This window comes from Notamacropus eugenii, chromosome 1, assembly GCF_028372415.1.
Source record: "Notamacropus eugenii isolate mMacEug1 chromosome 1, mMacEug1.pri_v2, whole genome shotgun sequence".
NCBI lineage: Eukaryota > Metazoa > Chordata > Mammalia > Diprotodontia > Macropodidae > Notamacropus > Notamacropus eugenii.
Genome location: NC_092872.1, coordinates 386,146,669 through 386,169,636, shown reverse-complemented (window position 1 = coordinate 386,169,636; position 22,968 = coordinate 386,146,669). Strand labels below are relative to the sequence as shown.

Sequence of the window (22,968 nt, the reverse complement as noted above, 5' to 3'; positions counted from 1 at the left end):
AGTTAAAAGATATCTTTTAAAACTTTGCCAAATTGAACCAATGTGGAGGCTTCCATATTCCTGCTGTTTAATGCCTGATTGCTTTCCCCTTGTCATCTTTTATCTCTTTATTTCTATTTTTATTTAATGGGGGGGAGGAGGAGAGGGAAAAGCGAGAATAAGTTGGGTAATTTCATTAGAACTCCCAGTGAGCTAAAAAAAAAAAAAACAACTTTCATTAATAAAGCTGGCTTTATTAATGTGAATTGGCAGCACCTGCTTTGCAAATTATTCCTAGAGATCTACTGAGGAAACTGAAAAGTTAGGCGACTTGCGCAGCATCACATTAATTGTTTATGACAGGAGTTAGATTTGAATATAGGTCTCTCTAATCCTACTTTAGCCATAATATCACACTGTCTATGTCTTCCCTATTTGTTAATGTTCTTCATCTGACCCTTCATCACTTAAATTCCTAGTTTCCTAACCTTCCTAATGCCTAACATATGGGAAGTGTATGATTCTTTGAATTAGTGATGTATGAGGATATATGAGGATCAACCAGTAAGATTATGAGAATCAGGAGATGTTTTTCCTAGAGAAGAGAGAGCTTGGAAGGAGTTGGGTGGGAAGGACATGATAGTCATCTCAAGTATTAGAGGGTCTATCTTGAGGGATTGGTTTTGTTCACTGTGGTCCTAGAGAGCAGAACCAAGAGTAATTAATGAGTGGAAATAATAAAGAGATCTCAGGAAAACATACTATAAATGAGAGCTCTCCAAAAAGAGGGATGGGCTGCTTCAGAAGTGGTGGCTTCTCCAGCCTTGGAGGTCTTCCAGATTTGGTTAGATGAGCAGGTGTTGGGCATAATTACATTGGAGATTCCTTTCATGAATGGATTGGATTAGAAGGACATTGAAGTCCCCTCCAACTCTCAATTTCTGTGATTCTATGTTTCTTTGAGCTCTGGGGTAGTTCATTGTTCATTCTCAGAGGACCAATGATATCACAAGGGTATGATATCTTGATATCAATGATATCTTGACTTGCACCTGAATTGGATATGAGTGGGGCAGAGCTGTGTAAAGTCATCAGCCTCACTCCTTCCTCCAGAGCCATTAATGTCCAACTGCAAGACAAAGGTCAAGATGACTGGCAATGACCCAGGATGAAGTGGGTGACCCTTCTAAATTAAGGCTTTTCCCAGGTCAGTAGAAAGAGTAAGTTGAGGGCAAGTACTTGGTAGGGCTTGGTTCTTGTCCCAGTATAAAGGTAAACAAAGTAGGATCTTTTGCTATTTTTATTTCAATATAATCAAGTGCCTCTGATTGAATCTTGCCTTTATCAATCAAGAGTCTTTACTAGGAGTAAAGTACAGAAAAAGTTTCTTTAACTAGAAACAGTATATGTATTGGTATTGTTAATTATTTTAATATGATTAAAAAAGATATTCCCCCACTCATTAATGGGCCTGGGAAGATTTGTAGGAAGGCCCTGGTTAATGAGGCACTGGTTCTCAAGGGTTGTGATGCCCTCTGGCTCTAAAAGGTGCATAAAAACTCTGAGGTGCAGTTTTACTTTGGGGCTTAGTTTTTGGAAGAATCTTTGTGTGCCAGATGAGACTCTGGGAAGCCACTATGTAGCCCCCTGGCTTTGAAAACCCAGATGCTGGTGCTTCCCTCTCTGGTAACTATGTATGTATGGAATGGTCAGACAGTTGGATCTGTCTGTTGATCTAGGATGTATATATTGCTTATGTCAGGCAGTTGGAAGTGTGTCTGTTGACTTTGATTTCTCTGTATTTTCTCTGAAGTTCAGGGTGCTGACTTTTTCCCCTAAACTAAGTGAATGATAATGTGCTTGACCCCTCAAAAAGTGCCTTTCCTTTTAGAAAAGCAGATCTAAGAACCTGTGATAGCAGGCTCTCCAGTGTGTGTTGGGGTGCTTGCATTTAGACCTAGCTTTGTCATAAATTTGTGTGACCCTGGGCAAGTCATTTCCCCCTTTGTGACCTCATTTTCCACATCTATAGAACAGAAAAGATGGATGGGACTAGATGCTTCAAATCTATGATGATAGGATCCTCCCATATCTAAAAGACATGGAGACATGTAAATAAGCCTTAAAATATGGAAAATGAAGCTAAATTAAGGGTCTGGATTAGAAAGAAAAGTCTATATAGGAAGCTCTAAAATTTCAGGTGAAGCTCCCTCAATTCAAATTCAAAAGATTTTTCAAGATAAAAACTTGCCCCAAGGGGTTTTCAATATTCTTTTATTTTTAAGTGGGAAGTTGACCCAAAACTGTGGCTGTTCCTAAAACTCAAACCAGCTTGTCTTATAAAGCTTGCCTTTCTGACAAACCCATTGCTCATGTGTTTGAACAGGCTTAATACAGCAGCCTTGAAGTCTTTCATTATCACCTGACTGACCAAGTTTGGCATTAGAAGCCATTCTGCTCTCTCTTTGTCCTCAGTTACAATTTCGCCTATGGCCTCCTCTTCTGATGCAACACGGGTCTGATGCCTTAGAAAGGACTAGCCAGCTGTGCCTGAGTGAACCACGGGTCAGGAGGTTAAATATAATTCTGTGTCTGGGAAGTGCCTATTGCCCTATAATCTCCCCCAAATGGCTGTGCTATTTCTGAAAATACCAGAGTAAAAGAGTCCAAGAAAAACAGTAAAAGGTTACTCCCATAAGCCAGAGGGGGCCCAAGCAAAACCTGCCCTTGGTTTTCTGTTTGTTATTCTGTCTGCCTAGCTCAGAATTATATTGTCTTTGGGTCTCATGTCTTTCATCAGCAGGGTGCAGAGCTAGAAGATATTTGGCAACCTCAAGGCTATATGTAGGATCCTTGGCATAAAAACATCACAATTCAAAGCGACAAACTATTTATGTCCATATGCATGTAAAAAATGCAGACTTCATAAAAACGTGTCTTTTTAGTCATCCTTTAAAAAGAGTGCATTTTATGGTTGCTTGGCTCAGTAAACAGAGGTCCAACCTTGAGAGCAGGAAGTCCTGGGTTTAAATTGTGCCTTCAACATACACTAGCTGTGATGCTTAGACGTAACTTCTTCATGCCCCAAGAAGTTCTTTAAGACTATTAAGGTACACAATGATGGACAGAGAATGGTACCCATCTCCAGACAGGAATGTGATGGAATCAGGGTGCAGAATGAGACATACATTTTTGGATAACAGCCAGCGTGGAAATTTGTTTTGCTTGACTATGCATGTTTGTTACAGGAGTATTTTTTTCCTTTTTTTCAAAGGCAGGAGACAATGAATTTTTGTTAATTTTTAAACATTACATTTAAAAAGAAATTTAAAGACTATGAGGTAGAGATAAGTTGTCATTATGCATTGGTAGAGGGAGTTTCTATAAGAAGAGTTTCCCTCACCAATGGAATCAGACTCATCCTTACGATTCATGGGCTAGATTCAAATCCGCAGTCCTGATTCGTTACTCTAGACCCATTGCTATAGTTTTATCATTGGCTTGTCACTTCAGGTAATTTAAAAATTATATTGCAATTTCTCCCAAGGATAACAACGATGGCTCACACTTACAGACACTCATACTCATATATATACATACATACAGATAGACATATGGTATCTGTGTGTGGATGGCTTTTATGTATATACGCTTTATGAAGTACTTTATATATGTCATCTCATTTGATCCTTACAAGAAGCCCAGAGGAAGGGAGGAAGGAAAAAATTATTATCCCCACAGAACAGATGAAGAAACTGAGATCAGAGAGGTTAGATAGCTTGCCCAAAGTCACACAGCTAGAAAATTGTAGAACCTATCTGCACTAAAACCCAGGTCTTCTGATCTCGTGCCTCCTGCTCTTTCCATTATAACCACACTTTTCTCTTAACTTCCCCAACCCCTAGTCCTGGCACATTCCTCAGCATCTGGGATAACACATGAAGGAAGTTGTCTATTCCACCCATATATATATAAGGCCAGCACCACATGTGATCTAATGGACATTGGTTTTGTTGGCGGTAGTCTGTTTTTAAAAAAAAAAGATTGCTCGTTATAATAGATAAGAGTGTTGAATTAACGGTCAGGAAATCTAGGTCCTGCTTCTGTATCTGCTGCTAACGAGTCAAGTGACCTTGGGAAAGTCTTTGCCTTCTCTGGTCCTCCTATGTAAAATCAGGTAGTTGGATAAGAAAATGTCAAAGGTCCCATTCAAATTCTGAGGTTCTTTGAGTTTATTAATTACTAAAAAAAAAATCCAGGGATCTCCCTGAAGAATCTAACATTGCCCATATGAAAAGTACCCAGGATGAATCATGAGTTCACTCACTTCCTGAGGTCTGGATTTTATACACTTTACGTAGAACATCTTTTTTACACCCTGAGCCTTCCCCTTCTCTCCTAGGATATGATGTTAGTACTGAGTCAAAGTAAGAAGAGCTATTAATAGAAACACAAGTGCAGCTCTCATCCAACTATGTTTGAGTTTTTCCTGAAGGTTCTCACCTAAATCTTCCATGCTAAACTAATGAGATTTACATTTGGCAGAACTGAAGGTTTGAATGGACAATTAGAAAATAGCAAACTCTAATCAACTCATGACTTTGTCTTTTCTTCTTTTTCATAAGACTTTCTCCACATAGACATCACAGTCACATAATTTTCCTCCCTCTCTGGTAGCATGAGGTGCCACAAGGCTGATTATAGTATGGAGAAAATCATCCAGATTGTTTTACTGGGCCATTTTATCAAAGATTGTACCCTTATTGCCACCAAAAGAAAGGACAATATTTGGCATAGACTCATCACATTGTGAATTTGACAGCAGAACTGTCACCATACGTAAATTTCCTATCAAACATGTAAAGGATCTGGCTGGCTACTGTGGCAACTATATGACCCATTAGTAGTGAGTCTCAATCAATCACATCCCCTTGGAATATTAGCCAGCTTTGCCTGTATTTTTTATGGGTACAGTTCCCTACGTGTTAGGAGATTCTCTAAAAGAAACCTGTTAGGTGTACAAAATACTAATCGTGAGTCTAACGTGACAATTCGTCAGAATGAAGCAGGGTTGAGATTTTTACCCAGATACTTGGAGCCAAAGTGGAAGGTTCCACCTAGATTATCTGGCATGGCTATCTCTTTGTTTCTATTCCAGTCTGCAAATGTTCTTTCAAACCACTAATTATTTCAGTGCTAAGTCTTTTGAAAGGCAAGTTTAAAATGCTTTTGTGTGGCTATCTTTCAATACCTTGTGGTTTCTATCACTGGTCTGGGGTAAAGTTTCAGCATTAGTCTCACATTCAGTTCTACGTAAGAATCCATTCCTCACATCTACTTAGGAGCCTGAAAAATAATTGCTGATTGATTGGCCTGAATATTAGCAAGGGATATTACTAACGAAAAGTGAGTTCCATGAGAGAGAGATTTTTTAATCTTTGTATCCTAGGTACTAGTATGTTTCTTTTCTCACTGTATGAGCTTAATAAATATTTCTGAATCTAAATGAATAGAATTAAGTAGGGAAGAGGAACAACTGAGATACCACGGACCTTAGAAAAAAGTTACAGCCCTTCTTCATTCATTCATTTACTAAGTGCTTACTATATGCTAGGTATTTGAGATATAAAGAGAGGAAAAAACAATCCCTACCCTCAAGGATTTTACAGTTTATTGAAGTAAGCAACAAACATACATAGAAGCAAATATAAACTATATATGCCATGTAAATACAAAGTAGTTGGATGAAAGAGGGATATCAATAGATGGAGAAATTAGAAAAAGTCTATGTAAGAGTAGGGTATTGGAAACTGGGCTCTGAAGGAAATTAGGGATTTTTAGAGCTAGAGGTGAGGAGGGAGTGCATTCTAGGCAACAGTGGATGTTAGCACATTTCATAAGGATGTTCACTCAGGGAATTATATTTATATTTTTAAGGTAAACATTTATTGACTATGCAATCAATCGCAAAGAATATATTCATCAAGCAAAAGAATCTAAAACTAAGCTTTAAAAAAAATCACTTAATCTTCACTTTAAAATAAATGCTGCAAATGACTTCTTTTAGTCAATCTCATCCCCTTTAATATAGAACAACCTTTTCACCCTTATCTTCTTGGATTAAAAAAAAGGGAGAAAGAGAAGCATCTTTGCAATGCTACTCTATTTCCCTACCTCCACACTTTGCCATGAAGAACATGGTGGAGCTTAAAGTTTCAGTTTAAAGCTTACAGGTTTAAAGTTTAAATATTTAAAGATACATCCTTTTAAAGTTTTAACTTTTTTTTGCTTCCCTTAACATTATTAACTAAAGCCTTGGAAAACAAAATGGCCAGAGGAGTCAAAGGGGAAAATAAGATCTAGCTAATTTTTCCTTGACTGAGTTATAGCTGACTGGAATGATGAGAGGAGGACCTCAACCTTTTGGGGTGAGCAGCCAGCTCACCTACCTTCCTCCCCCATAGGAATTGGGCTCTGCCAAAGGGAAGCACTTCAGCAGAGCAGGCCTGGAAGGACACAGAAGGGCCTTTGACTGTGGGGCAACCAGGTCAATAGACATTCCTACTTCTTCCTCCTTCACCAAAGCCTGTCAGAATTAGTGAAGAGAAGTTCATGGGAAATAGAAGAGCAAAGCAGAAGTAGCAGAGGGAGCAGCTGCAGCAACAGGGAAACTAGGAAAGACTCCTTCACCTCTTGTGGTGTCTAGATCCCAGCTAGTCCCACTGTGGTGATATGGGGATGCTCAGTCATTGTAATATGCCTGAGTATACGCAGCATACTTTAGATACATGCCTATGATTTTAGTCATACTCTCAAGAAACCTACTTTCTATTGATTCTGAGAAACACTACTATGGAATAGAATGAGCTATAGTGAACTGTTCATTTCTGGGGGTCTTTTCCCCCCTTTTCCCCTTCTGATAAAGGATGGGCATCTACTTCTTGAGGTTATTGTAGAAAGTTTTTCCTTTTAGGGTGTAGTTTGGACCTGAGTGAGAAGTAGCTAGGTAGCACAGTGGATAGAGTCCTGAGCCTACAGTCAGGAAGATTCATCTTTCTGAGTTCAAATCTGGCCTCAGATACTTCTTAGATATGTGACCCTGAGCAGATCACTTAACCCTGTTGGCCTCATTTTCCTTATCTTTAAAATGAGCTAGAGAAGGAAATGACAAACCACTCCACTAGCTGCCAAGAAAACCCCAAATGGGGTTGAAGAGTCAGACATGACTGAACAACAACAAAATTGGACTAGAAGCCTCAGAAGTTCCTTCGGACTTCAGGATGCTACAAACTGGGGGTGATAGTTGGTCTTAAGCCTCCTAATTTCCATATGAGGATGCAAAGCTTGTCTATATGTTATAGAGTTTTTTACCCCCCCTCCCTCAAGACAAAAGTAAATCCATTCTCATCAAGGATAGTCAGGCACAGTTGTACAATGGTCCATTTTCTGTTTTCCTAGTAATCACTAAGATTTGTTAGGCAAGCCCTGCTTTGTGAGGGGGATTTTGTCGTTTAGAGAAAGGTTGACAAGTACAATGATGCAGCTTGGTCATCATATCATTCAAATGTACAATTTTTCAATCAACCAATCAATAGGCAAATGTTTGTTAAGAACCTACTACAATATGCGTCAGGCACAGTGTTGAATGTGCTAGGCACTGAGGATATAGAGATAAAAAGTCTCTGACTTCAAGGTTACATTCTACTAAGGCAAAACGACATGTGCACACATAAGTAAACACAAAGAATACAAGAAATGTCTATGGACACTAGTAGCTGAGAGGACTGGGGAAAGTGAGATGTCAGATTTGAACTAAACTCTGAAGGAGGCTGGGGATCCTAAGAGGTGGGGGTAAGGAGAGAGGGAATTCCAGGCATGGTGCAAAGTCTTGGTGAAGCCGTGGAGACAGGAGACCAGGGAAGGGCAAGAAGGCCAGTTGGGCTGAAATGGGAAATGATTAGAGGGGAATAATGTATAATGAGCCTTGATGGATGGGTTGGAACTAAGTTGTGAAGAGCTTTAAATGCTTAACAGAGAAGATTATTTCCAAGCTGGGAGTCACAGAGCTTTTCAATTTAGAAAAAGTTCATTCACTGTAGCAAACCAACTATTATAATCCAAGGGAAGGAATAATTGCAGAACTCAGACATGACTAGTCTTTTGTTTCAGTTCATGATTAGTGTATAAGCTCACATCCTAGGTTCTCCTACTACTTCAATATGGAAAGGACCTTTGAAATCATTCATTTTGACCTTTCCATTCTGTAGAAGAAACTCAGTACTAGAGACAGTAAAATGGAGCAGCCTGAAATGTGAGAATGAAAATTTAGGTTTAGATTCCCAACTCTGCCATTTATGACCTTGAGAAAATCATTGCACTTCTCTTTGCCTCTGGTTCTTCATCTGAAAAATGGGCATATTAATATCTACCTGACATATACTGGATTTGTGACCCTGAGTGAGGAGGCCCTCAACCTGACAATGCCACAGGCAACTAACTTGCTAAGACTGTAAATTGCACATTAGGTGCTGATTTGCATTGATGAAGGGAATTTCCTCAAAGGGAGTTTTCCTATAAAAATGAAATCAGAGGTCTAGATCCAAGCAAAATAAAACAAAACAAACAGACAAAACACCCCCCTACCTTATAGGGTAGTTGTAAAAATAGAAAGAGGTAATGTATGTATGTGTAGGGTGATGGACTTTTTTACTGACCAAAACATAACAATCAGGCATTGCTGCTGTATTTTGACCAACAAAAATCTTCATTCTCCCTACTATACATAAAAAGTACTTGGTAATATCCAAATACCTATGTGAATGTACTATATTATTAGTTAGTGGAATAAACAGGACCGAATGCGGGCTTCTCAGCTCTCACCTTTTCCTCATATCTGGAGGTAACAATAGCTCACTCTCTGAACTGTTATGGAAACAAAACAGCCCTTATGAGCCTTGACTGAGCTGTTGTGAGAGCATGCAATATAAAATGCTATCGTTAAAACCTCAGTATAAAGCTGTCTGGGGATTGGGTTCTCCAGCATAGGGACAAAATGAGGCAGCTTTGTGAGAAAAGCCTAAGTGTATTTTTTGTTGGTTCTTCATCTTGCAGGCTGACCCATTTTTCCTGTTGGCACAAAATCTCCCCATCCCTCTAGCCAGCATTCTTAGCTTAGACTCTCCCTCTATTTGTTGTGTGTTGAATTCCCTAAGGATCCTGCTAAGTAGCTACCTCCTAATTTGATAGTGCTGGCTCATAATGGCTTATGTGTTCTCTCTACCAGGTAATCTTTGCTTTCTCAATCAATGAAGGAATTTTGGATACCCTAACACCATCAGTGGGGGAGATATTTTGGAGTAGAGTTTTTATTTTTGCATCTCATTCTTTAAATCAAACCACAAAAAGATCTGTTTCCTCTAACGGTGTGTATGTGGGTGTGCCCATACACGTTTGTGTATGTGTAAATGCATGTGCATAGGTTAGTATAATACAAAGTTGAAATGGTAATGGTCAAAAAAATCGAAGTGATTTAGGAAAATTTGAGGATAAAAAGACCCCTACTAGATTATGGAAGGCTTCATGAGTTGACCCTAGTTGAATCTTGAAGGAAGTTGAGAATATTAGGAGGAAAAGATGTAGAAAGAGGGAATCTGAGGGGAGGTGGGTTGGATGGCCCAGGGCACATCAGTTTTAGTGACCAGTTCATAGTCCACGGTATATAGGCTTCAGGAAGAAAAGTAGCCATAAATAAGACTAGAAATATAAGTTAAAACCAGATTATTGGGGGCCCTTAATGCCAGGCTAAGGAATTTGTATTTTATCCTTGGGCATTAGGGAACCGCTAATGGTTTTTGAGCAGGTGACTAACATGGTAACAATATTGCCTTATTAAGGGGAACTCAAATGTCTCTTCGAGAATTAAATTTGATGAAGAGCCCTTCTGAATGCCAGTGTTCTTCAATACTTAGAGCTCCCCATTAGAAACATAATCTTCCCTACAAATGCAATAACTTGAAGATTAAAATGGGTTATTTTGTGGTCCACTGTTCTTTAGAGTGAACATATAGTTTGACTTAATGCTGCCAACAACCTTCACTGACTAATTAATACTCAAGCTTGATGTGTCTCATGAATGTCACTTTAAATGTTTCTTAGTGAAATGGAAAGGGGACCTAGTTAAAGTTCATTTAGAAAGAAGGCGACAGGGAAAATAAGAATGTTAAGCAATTAAACATATCAGGGAGGCTCTATATAAATTATTCTGGTTCCATGGAAATTATATGGTAACTCAAAGCCCTTGGGCCAAATTATTAACCTGCAGAGTACAGCCTACTTTTACTGGATTTCATGGAGCTGAAGGGAAATTTGATATAAGGTGGAATGTTATATGCATGGGAAACTACTTAAGAGTTTCTGCTTTCACCTTTGCAGTGGCCCTAGAGTATCATGAAGTCAAAAACGAACTTTGGCCTTAAGTGAAAATAACTGTGCAACAGTTAACCAGTGGATGAATAGTGAAATTGATTATGAGCAGGTTCCTGAAGGTATAGGGAGGAAATTTTATCATTTGGTCTATGAGGTCTTTGGAAGGGCTAAAAAATTGTTTGATTTCTGGGGGTTCATTTTGATGAGCTTGACGTGAGTGCATTTCATTTTATGTTGATCTCAGAGCACAAGAAAATGGGCCTCTGTATTTTCTAGTTTCCAAAAACGCCTGAGTCTTGTGCTTTTATGTACATTGTTCTCTTCCCTCAGAACTATTTTGAGTGCAGAAATTGAAGGGATGTAGGCACGTTCCCTGAGCAAAAGTGCCACTTGCTGATGAGAAGGGCAGAATTTTCACTAGAACCTACTGCTAATGTGTGTTTATTGACCTTCAGAATGAGATTGCTTGGGGCCACTAAGACTTTCTGTGGCAGGCATAGTCAAGTGAAATAGATCATTAAGCAATTAATTAAATATGTATATTTATTTATTATATGAATAATGCAAATATCCAAAGTGAAAATTTGAATCAAATAAATTTCTTTTCCTATAATATCCCTTATGGAAGTATAAGTAGTTGGAGTTATCTATAAATGTACTCTAAATGTCTCCATTTTCTTTTCTCTCTAGTCTTTCCACAATTTGGTTTCTCTTCTCTATCACTGATCAGGCAATACGCTGCTATGATCATTTGCTGCTCAAACACCCCATTGTCTACTGAATAAAGTATGATCCTGTCCTGTTTGCCTCAGTCCCTCATGCATAAAATGAGTTGGTGAAAAAATGGCAAACCATTCTAGAATCTTTGCCAAAAAAACCCCAAGTGAGGTCATGAAGGACATAACTGAAGTGACTCAAGTACAAGGATGACAACATCAACTACATTTTGTCAAACTGGAATACTCTCCCTCCCTACTTGTTGTCCTGCCTTCTTTAGGCTCTACAACTTTACTCACAATGTTCCCCTTGCCTGGAACTAACTTCCCACCAATTCATTCACTTATTCACTTATTCATTGATGTCAAAGTCTTCCTTCAAAACCAAAGTCAAATGCAACTTTCCTTATGAAACCTTTCCTCAGTCTCAACTGTAAACAAAATGGTTGTATCCAATAGGTGGTCTCTAACATTCCTTTTAGGTCTAATTCTGATCCCAACCCCTATTTATTAATTTAACACTGGCTCATATGCAAAGGTGACAATCTTTACTGTTGATTATCCAAGTTCTATGTGTGGTATAATGGGAAAAAACAGAACAAAACACTAGAGTTGGAACTCATAAATCTAGGATTCAGATCTTTGATCTGCTACTTACTAATTATGGGATCTCAAACATGTCACTTCCTATTTCTAGACCTCAGTTTTGGTAAAATAAAGGGATTGACCTAGATGTCTTCTGAGGTCCTTTGTAGATGGCCTACTCTCTGTGAGTCATAGATACCACTCCATCATCTCCCATCTCCATGCTCTTGTGATGACTGCCATGCTGAATGCTCTTTATCCTTACTTGAACCTCACAGAATCTTTCTCTTCTTTGAGGATGCAGCTTAAGCACTACCTCCTGCATGAAGTCTCTCCTGATTCCACCAGTCACTAATTTCCTCCCTTTCATTTTATTTAGTTGAATTTATTATCTTTATGTTTATTCTATAAGCATTTAGTTGGGTACTTGTTGTCTCCTCATTAGGATGCAAGTTCCTTGTGGGTGGAGATTATTATCTTCTTTGTACTTGTATCCCTACAGTGTCTGACACATAGTAAGTGCTGAATAAATACTTGTTGATAGATTCATTGATTAATCCTGTGTTCCTGGAAGCTGCTATAAATGCTTTCTCATTGAAACAGAATGAGAAGCTGGCGAAAGTACAAGGCTCAGAAGTGTGGGATGGAGAATGTGGGCCTAACTAGAGGCCCAAACTCTTCCCTCCTTGCCTTCCACTTTTCCCCTGAGTCTGTGTAAGTCTGATTTTGGTCGTCAAATCCTCTCTGTGCTTATCTGAATCCTGTCCTTTAAAGAGCCAGCTCAGGTTCCACCCTTGGCTTCTTTCACCATTGCAGCCCATAGTGGACTCTGCATCACTGACTGAACCACATATTTGGCACTTATTGTATGCTTTCCATCTATTATCATTTAACTTTTCATATGGGTACATATTTTTAGTATAATGTAAAGAATCTTGAGTTTGGAGTTAGGAACCCTGGACTTGAATTCTAGCTCCTTCATTCCCTCTTTATGTGAGCACAGTTAATTCATTTTGTCATTCTGAACCTCAGTTTCCTCATCTGTATAATGGGAAGCATAATATACATACCACATACTTCATATAGCCGTTTTGAGGGAAATGCTTTGTAAACCTTTAAAAATTTGTAATTTTAAGCCATTATTCTTCTCTCCTCCCCCCACCCCCTGACCCCATCTAATTTGCTTTCCCCCAGATAGCCTAGCACAGAGGTGGGGAAAATGCAGCCTTGAGATCACATGTAAGTCTGTAGGTCCTCAAGTGTAGCCCTTTGACTGAATCTAAACTTCACAAAACAAATCTCCTTAATAAAAAGATTTGCTCTGTAAAACTTGGACTCAGTCAAGAAATTGCACCCAAGGATCTAGGAGACCACATGTGGCCTTGGGGCCACAAATTTCCCACCCCTGGCCTACCACAATGCTTTGCACATCTCAAATGCTTAATAGTATCTGTTCTTTGATTGACTGGTGGGTCCTTCTCTTCCTTCTCACCTTTATCCTCTGTTAAGAGGAGTGATTACCATTTTGTTTTGAAATATATTGAGAATTTTACACCGCAGTATAAAATTCTCAATGCGTTTCAATTCTTTTAAAAAAAATTAATTCCATGTAATAATTTTTGAAGGGAGGATCAGTAAGTCCTATAAACCTTAATAATCAAACAGTGGGCAACTTGGATGGCTTGGAACTTTAGAGACATGGAAAAAATTGGAACCATGAACCAGACATTTCCCTAATAGACTTTTCTTTGTCGCCATAAGAATCATATGGTGGAACTTCACATGGAGCAGCTAGAAGCTGGCCCTTCCTGTAAGTAAAAGGGCTAATTCATACACTATAATCTATAAATCCCTTCCCAGAAAGTTGGTCAAGGTCTGAAAAATATCACTCAGATGGATTGAATGAGGGTAAATCTCCCTCACTAGATCATAACCAGGTGATCTAACTTAAATTCAGGAATTAGACAAAGAACTGAGCAATCCTGAATTTTTCCATTCTTTGTTTTTTATATCAGCTGAGAGACATCAAGGTGAAGTAGAAAGTATTCAACTTAGAATGAGTCATGGGTTCAAATCCCAGCTCTTCTATTAAACATTTATGTGACCTTGCACAGGTCACTTAGCTGCTCTGAGCTTCCATTTCCTACTCTGAAGAAGGTCAATGATAATAATTGTATTATATACTTCACAAAGCTGTTGTTAAAAAAAAAAAAGACTTGTAAACTATAAAGGATCATGGAAATGTTAACTGTTTTCTTCAAGAAGGAATTACATACTTGAGAAAAACTAACCAAATATTAACATAAATTATTACCCACATGGCTTTGGGTAAATCACTTTTCCTTGACTCTCAGTTTCTTCATTTCTAAAAGGAGAGGGTTGGACTTGGCATCTAAAGTCCCTTCTAACTTTAGGTCTATGTCTTTTGCTTAACTAAAAAAAAACAATAACCAGAAATATCATATTATGTCTGCAACAGAGGAAAAATGATAGGGGAAAGAGCACAGATTTAAGTGTGCAATGTATTTTGGTCCCAGTTCTACCAACTCATTTGACAAATGAATGTGGTCGAGTTACTCACTTTTCTGGGTCTTCATTACTTTATCTGAAAAAAGAGAGTTGGACTAAATGATCTCTAAAGTCCTTTCTGGCACCACAATTTAAATTCACAATTCTTTTTGATGTACAACAGTTCTGGCTTTCTCTAATTTCATAGCTAGTCTGCAACACAGACCAGCAGTAAACTTGCGTGGTTGATGAGCTCCTATTTCGAATAAACACCTGGAAGGCCCTATTTGAGATCATTCTTATCCTGTTACATATCATTTAATGCCAGGTTTTTGAATGGGACAAAAAAGAAAAAGAAAGTCTCTTGAGAGGAGGAAAAATGCAGATTAGTGGTTACTTAGATGAGCTCCATTACTACAAAGAGAACTGGAGTTGTTAAGAGCATACAGTTCTTAAAAACAAGAAGAAACAAAATGTCAGATCGCTGGATTTTTATTTACATGCAGGCCAATGACTATTAATTTCCCATTTTTTCTTTTTAAATATTTTTTTTCAATCAATCAAATAACAAACATTTATTAAGTGTGTGCTATGTACCAGGTACTGGACTGGGTGCTGGGGATATAAAGTTGACAAGTGAAACACCTGTTCCTAAGGAACCTATTGTTGCTCTTTTTATACAACCCTGTCACTTCCCCCAAAGTCCCTCAGCAATAGAACTTTCTCTCAAAACAAGTAAATACAGCCAAGCTAAACAAATCAGAATATTGTCTCTGGTGGAAAATGTATGTCTCATTCCATAGCTATAGATCAATCAACAAGCACTTATTGATCACTTACTAACTGCCAGGTACTGCCCTAAACTCTGGGTATCAACAAGAATATAGAAGAAACAAAAATAGTACCTACCCTCAAGAAGTTTCTATTCTAATGGGAAAAACAACATGTGCAAATCAGAAAATATAAGATAAACACAGAGTAGATGAAAGGTAATCTTAGCAGCTAGATCACTACCTCTCAGATCAACTACTGTTTTTCTTCTTTAAATGAAAACCAGGAGCATTGTTGAAATGAGAGAACTTATTGTAAACTCCATTAAGAAAGGTCCTCGATTTCTTCTTTCATTCACGGTCCAAGCTATTCAGTAAGATGGCACTGAAATAAAAGAGCCCACTGTATACATTGCACAAAATGCCTGTTCAAAATCCTCCGGACGATATTAGAGAAAGTCCTAACTCTTCAGACTTTTGATGTCCAATTAAAGATATGAAGAAAAGGAGTTTCTACTTCTGGCCAGTTGATAGAGGGCCAAGCTTAGAGTCAGGAAGACCTGAGTTAAAATCTGACCGCAGATACTTGTAAACTGTGTGACCCTGAGCCCAAGGTCTTAACCTTTGTCTGCTCATTTCCTCATCTGTAAAATGGGGATAAGAATAGCACCCACCTTTCAGGACTGTTGTGAGGATCAAAGGAGATAATATTTATAAAGTACTCAGCACAGTGCCTGGTACAGAGTAAGCATTATGTAAATATTAGTTATTATTATTGTTGTTTACTACTACTTCTACTTCTACTACTACTAGTACTACTACTACTACTACTACTACTACTACTACTACTACTACTACTGCTACTGCTACTGCTACTACTACTGCTACTGCTACTGCTACTGCTACTGCTACTGCTACCACTTCTATTGTTACACACAAGTTCTCAGAGAGACGCAGTGGAGAAATCTTTACATACACAATGATTTCAATATCATTAGCTCATTTTTTTACTATTCAATTTGTTTTAATCTGCAACTTAGGAAAGGTCAAATGAAATGGCTGTTTCCATATAATGGTAAAGCAGAAAGGATTATACACAAAACTGCAAACCTCCAATATGTACTAGCTCATGTTTCTCTAGGCTATAGGTTTAATAAAAATGATTGTTTCACAACTTTTGTTTTGGGACTATAACCCAGGTCTCCTGAGTCTCATAGTCTAGAGCAACCCATGATATGCCCATCATTTAAATTTTCTATTTGATATAAAGACCTCTATAAATCTAATGGAGCAGCTAGATTACTCAGTGGATATAGCACCAACCCTGGATTCAGCAAGACCTGAGTTCCAATATGGCCTTAGATATTAGCACTTAGCCCTGTTTGCCTCAGTTTTCTCGTCTGTAAAATGAGCTGGAGAAGGAAATGGCAAACCACTCCAATATCTTTGTCATGAGAACCCCAGGAAGGGGTCACAAAGAGTTGGATATGACTGAAAAATGTTTAAACAACAACAAAATAATTTAATTAAAATTTTAAAGTATGTAGAGGGTAATGAGGTGCTGGTTTTCCATATGGAATGCTCTTCTGAAAGGACAGGAAGAATCAGCGTAAGTGAAGATTCCTCTTAGTTCTGACATATTGTGTTCTAAGGTCTTGGCATGAATACTATCCTCGAAGGACCCTTCCAGTTTTGACATGCAATCTTCCATTTTTGAAGATTCTTTCTAACTGATATTCAGTGATCTAAGAATCCTTACAGCTGAGAAATTTTGTGGTTCTATGAAAGTGGCTATTCAACTTTGGAAATTGCGCGCGCACACACACATACACACACACCCTATATTTAAGCCATATTAATAGAAAGAACTGAGATGAAATTTCTGTGAGGAGTCATTTAACTTATTGGCTTTCATTTTCTTTCACTTGAAAATGAACATGTGCAGATCATTTCCCAGTATGATGTTGTGGTCAGTATTAAATCTAGCAACAGAGAATATTGTTTCACATTGTACCTCTTCCACTTAACATCTTTGTAATTTTCTGGCCATCAGTTTCCTCACCTGTAAAATGAGGGGACTGGACAAGATGACTTCTAGCCCTAAATCTATGATTCTATGACTTCAAAGAGAATTTGGGTGATCATATTTAATGAAAATGAAAATCTTGAGAAGAAAGGTGCTATATTCCGAATAACAAGGTTGCTATTAATGTTAAGTGGTCCACAGTGAACAGGTTGTGTGGGAGATAGTAGCTTTAGCATTAAGAACTGAGAAGGTAAGAAGAAACTATAATTCACTTACCCTAACATTCCCACTGTGATCTCAGGCAATTGTTTCTGTATTTTACCATATAATTTTAAGAAAAAAACAAGTTACCTTTGTTTACACACAAAACACACTTTTGGAGTAATGACAACATGTTCTTGGTATTCGAATAGCAAGGAGTCTTTAGCTGGGACTTTTCTTTCCCAGGATTGACAAATTGTCTTTGTGTATTAAAGAACTTTCTACATAATTAAGTTTTGCCTTTAGGAAATTGCATTCTAAAGAGTAAAGCCTGATTCAAGACCATTAGGATGGGCTATTATTTGGAAATTATAACTTCAAGGCACTTTTTATGCCTGATTAATACAATAATGTCTAGCTTCATTGCCCAATAAGGCAAGGTTACATGGAGCACACAAGAAGCAATGAGTCAAAAATGTAAGCCATATTTAAGCAAGGCTCGTAACCATGCCGAGAATCATTGTTATAATTTGAAACAAAGACTTAAACAAAGGTGCCATTTACAATAAATAAGAATATAGTCATATTATATTATTTCTTAGCTCAATGGAATAAATTATTTGTACCTGATTTCTTATTTTCTTTTTTTTTTGGTGAGGGATTTTTTGGCAGTCCATGAAGCCTACAGATACCTGCCTTCTCAGTATAATGTTTCTTAAATGCATAAAATATAATAAATAGAATTTCAAAGAAAATTAATTCCATTGAAATAAAGTTATAAAATACTATAAAAACAAACCAAAAAATGGTTAAGATCTCATCATGTAGACTGAGAACCTATGATCTTCTGCTGTACCTATCACAATGCTTTTATCCCAATATCTGTCTTCAATTATTGCAGATTTATTTCTCTTTTTAAGGCATATAAACATAACATATGTATATACACACATGTATACAGACACACATACACACACATATATACATGCACACAAAAACACTCACATATGTATACCTCCTGGAAAAATAGGCCACATAATTTTAAGATAAAATGTTTATGAATGATTAACAACCACTAAGTCACAAATGCTTTGTTTTACTGGGTTTCATTCAAGACTCTTGTCTACATTAGAGATTTTGTCTTAGTATTGAGGAGAATTGAGGAGTGGGCCCAGTAAACTTCAAAAGACTTGATCTCATGCTAACAACCTCCAGTGCAGATCCTAAATAAAATCAGCTCATTATTTCTTATCTATCAAGTATATGGGGCACCATCATGTTATAGCAAAAAGAGAACAGGATTGTGAGGGAGGAGATCCAACCATTCCAGAGCAGCCACTAATTAACTGCATGACATTTCACAAGCCATATAACATCCCTAGGCCTTTATTTTCTCTTCTGTGTAATAAAGGACTTAGACAAAATGATGTCTAAAGATCATTTCCAACTCTAACATTCTATAATAATTTATATCTCCTTTCATAAAAATGAAGCTAAAACTTGTGTCTATCCATATTATGGAGACAACATGGATATAGAATTATCAATGACAAACTCTTTGAAAAAATACAAAGTACTATACAAGGAACAATTCACAAAACCATTTCATATTTAAGCTGGAAAGCTTTCTAAAGACAAATGCCCTGATAGAAAATTAATGACTGATATGACAAAGCTTGACTACACCACAGGCATACTGATACTCCAATGCTCTCCTTTTGATAAATGGAAACAACCTGATGGCTGAAACTTTTCACTGAAACTAGAAAGATAGTTGGAAATCATATTGACAATAAATCCCTAGGTATCTGTGATGTTTTAGAATAGATAATAGTTACCTCATGCGCTTCACTGTGCTCTGTGCAGACCCATTATCAACATCTCCTACTGCTTTTTGTTTTGCCAATCTATAAGCAAAGTTTGGGGCATCTGAATTTGACAACAACTAAGTGATACGTTCCTAAGGACTCTGGCAAAAACAGAATGGATAATTTATAAAAAATTTAAGGGCATTTTACATCTTCAGAATATTAGTTCATCCTCCACAGCATTCTATTCAAACATTCTATTCAAAGTATTAGTGGGGGAAAAAAAATTAGTAGTCACCTACCCCATGGCGGTCATCAAAATATGCTAAGTTGGCTTTGGTTAACACAAAGAAGCGCACTTTGAAGTTGGAGGGGGATGTCCTTCTCTTTTGTTGGGATTTTTTGATCAGCTGTTCTTCCAGAAGGATACAGTTATTCATGGTCCAGCCCTGAAAAAGTCGAGCACCTTGGACATAACCCCTCTGCACAACCGGAGGAAGCAAGTTTAGGAAAAAGACTGTGAAGGGGAGACGGTTAATTCTCAAAGCACTATTGAAAGGCAGTCTAGGTGCCTCCAGTTTTATCTTTCTATCTACATTCAGTCAGCATCGCTTGGCTTCCTTTCTGATGTCAAAAGCCATAACCACATCCTTTCAAAATTCACCAAACGAGGCACCATGGACTGAAAAAAAATACCCTTTACTGTATGTTTTGGAAAATTATTTTTGAAGGGGACAGTGATCAAAGTGAATTTAAGGATTAGTTTTTAATTTTTTTAAAAAGTAAATGGCTGTCCATTTTTTTAATAGCTTAGCTAATCCATGAACCACTTAATTAATAAAGTTAATATATTCCAAAAGTAGATGGCTGCTGATCGACACATCGGTGACTTAATACAATTGATCTGGGACATACATCTTGCTGTCCACATGTCACATATAGTACCTTGTGGTTCTATATTTCAACCTGGCTTCAGCAAACCAGATGGTGCTAGAGAACCAGAGCAGATGTATTCTGTATAGGTAGGAATAAAGGAAGGAAAAAAAAGTCTCTGATATGTGAAATAATTCTTTAAAAGTTTATTATTTTGCCTTAAATCATGAAGCTGCTTCTTTATTTTATACTATCTATTGGATATCCAATTTACTAGACTTGATAAATATTTCTGCTTGACAAAAGCTTGAGGTGACGATCTTGTTATCACTTTAGACTCAATGTGCCTAAAACTAAATTCATTCATCTATACCTGAAACTAGCCACTACTCCTAATTTTCTGACTTGCGTTCATAGTGCCGCAATTAAGGTGATCATTGCAGCTTGAAATGCTAGTGTCCTTTGAATATGAGGGATGAGGAAGATAGAGGTGTTGGCCATTGCCAAGGTGAAGAGTCATAGAGTCATAGCAGTCACCCTAGGTCAGGTCCTTGTCACCTCTCATCCCACGACAGTCTGGTGCAATAGCCTTCTCACTGGTCTCTCTGCCTCTCTGCCTCAGGGCAACCTCCACTCAGCAGCCAAGGTGACATATTTGCACATTAGTCATGTTGTAAAGAAGAGCTAGAATCTAAGGGAAAAACCACAAGAAAGAAGACCAAGCTCCCAATTATTTTTAGGTTCAAATATAAAAATATTTTATTTTCCTTTTTAAGACTCTTCATAACCTGGCCCCTTCCTCTCTTTCCTCTCCTCGATCTCTGCAACAAACATGTTTATACTAGTCTACTTGACACCCCATCTCCACCTCCTTGCCTTAGTACTGACTATCTCTCAAGCCTGGAATGCCCTGCTCCCCTCTTCCAGCTCTGCCTTGTCACTTTCTTGTATTCCTTAAAGACTCAGCTCAAATCCAGCTTTCTCATCCCCTAAACTACAAATGCATTCCCTTTTGAGATTAACTTTGTTCTTTCTTTTTCTCATGCTAACAATATCTAGTTATTTGAATGCTTTGTCTCCCATTAGTATGTAAACAGGGACTATTTTTACAGTTCTTTCTATCCCTAGTGCGTAGCATGGTGTCTAGAACATATGTGCTCAGTAAATACTTGCTGACTGACTATGGTCCCTGTCCTGTCTAAACTTCTATGGTTTGGGGCATATGGTTTAGCTTAGTCAGGTCTATGTATCTCCAGTTTCCCTCTTCTCCAATGTGTCCCACACTGATTAATATTCTTTAAGCACAGATCTGATCATGTCACCCCTTAACCTACTCCTAAAATGCTTTCAATGGCTCCCCACTGTGTCCTGAACAAAGCCCAGACTCCCTAACCTTGGGAACAAAAACTTCCATGATTTGGCCCCACCTGCTTAGGCAGATTTATCCGTCACTACTTTGTTTCATGTAACTTAGGTTCCAGCTAAGCTCAGAATTCCCTCCCTTCCCTATTCTACTTTCCTATATTCCTAAGTTGTCAATTTTCCCCCTTCTGAACTTTTGTTCACCTTGTGACCTGCAAATAAATCTTCTTCCCTTTAACAACTGGTTCAACTGATCAGTACATTTTTCAAAGCCCAATTTTAAGGCTACCTCTTCTGTGAAGCTGTCCCCATCCCTGTCCTAGCTAAAGCTCTCCCTCCTCTGAATATCCATGGCACATGATTTGTACCTCTTTTATTGTACTTTCATATTATGCAGTGTATTATAAATTTTGTATCATCTTATCTCCGTTAGTAGACGATAAGCTCTTTATGGGCAGGAACTATGTCTTATTCATTCTTGTATCCCCTACAATTCTCTTAGTACCATGTCTTGTGTTGTTATTCATTTTTTGTTGTCAGTTCAGTTATTTCAGTCATGTCTGACTCTTTGTGACCCTATTTGGGGTTTTCTTGGCAAAGAAACTGAAGTGATTTGCTATTTCTTTTTTTCCAGTTTATTTTACAGATAAGGAAACTGAGGTAAACAGTTAAGTAACTTGCCCAGGGTTACACAGGTTGTAAGTGTCTGAGGTCAAATTCAAACCCAGGTCTTCCTGACTCCAGAACTGACTATCTACTATGCCACCTATCTGCCTTGTAGGTACTCAGTAAATAACTCTTGGATGAACTAAAGAATTAACGAGTGAGTGAATAAATGGATGGTTAGGTATAGTGACTAGGTGTATAATAGATACAGTAACAGATATGGAGCCAGAAAGACTTGAGTCCAAATCTTACTTTAGCCATTTGCTAGTTCTGTGACTCTGGGCAAAACACCAACTTCACAGCTTCAGTTTCTTCATGTATAAAATGAAGTTAATAATAACATCTACCTGTCAGGGTTGTGAGAACAAAATGAGATGATACAAGTCCTTTGCCAAATTTAAAGTGCCATATAAAGTTAGTTATTAGTATTTTTAGCCCATGGATACCAGACATCAAAATCCTATTCTGGGTATCATCTGGTTGCCTCACTCAAGTCTCCCCAAAGCTAGAACCAGCTGGAGGTGCACTAATATTTTAGAAAATACAAAAAAAAAAATTCAACAAATTAAAAGTATTTTTACCTTTCCTCTGCCTACTACATAGAAAGAATATGAGAGAGAAATCAGTAAAATAAATCAGTCAACTGAGAACTGAGATAGGAAAACCAATGGATCATATTCACAGTTTAGGTCAGAGTACTGAGGTGGGACAAAGGTCATTTGGTTAGGGAAAAGTAAGAGGAACAGAAAGGAGTGGAGGTCAGAGGATTGGAGTAAAAGAAGGAAGGGAGGAAGGAAGGAGAATACAGAATGAGTGGGAAGATGAAGAGCTTATTGCAATCCTTAGCTTGCTCCTTAGAGTCAATCACCTGACTTCTTTGAGGCCATGTACAGGTTGGGCCAAGGCTGATTAAGTGTCTAGGTGACTGTGATCATTCTCAACTGGTAGAAAGCTCAAGATTTAAATCAGGATTACTTCCTGAAGCTCCTACCAGGTTTCTTTATAGATTGATGCCTAACCACAGCTTGGCCCCTGCCACCTCCGCTGTA

The 22,968-nt window shown here is 37.9% G+C and overlaps 1 protein-coding gene across 1 annotated transcript in view; it reads right to left on the bottom strand.

Annotated features, from left to right (window-relative positions):
* ITK (IL2 inducible T cell kinase) overlaps positions 1 to 19,575 on the bottom strand; it is a 79,214-nt gene extending 59,639 nt beyond the window's left edge. The window contains exon 1 of the mRNA XM_072630841.1: positions 19,321 to 19,575. Within this exon, the coding sequence (XP_072486942.1) occupies positions 19,321 to 19,458 (138 nt within the window). The 5' untranslated portion in view covers positions 19,459 to 19,575. The remainder of the gene's footprint in view (positions 1 to 19,320) is intronic.
* Positions 19,576 to 22,968: the final 3,393 nt, after the last annotated feature.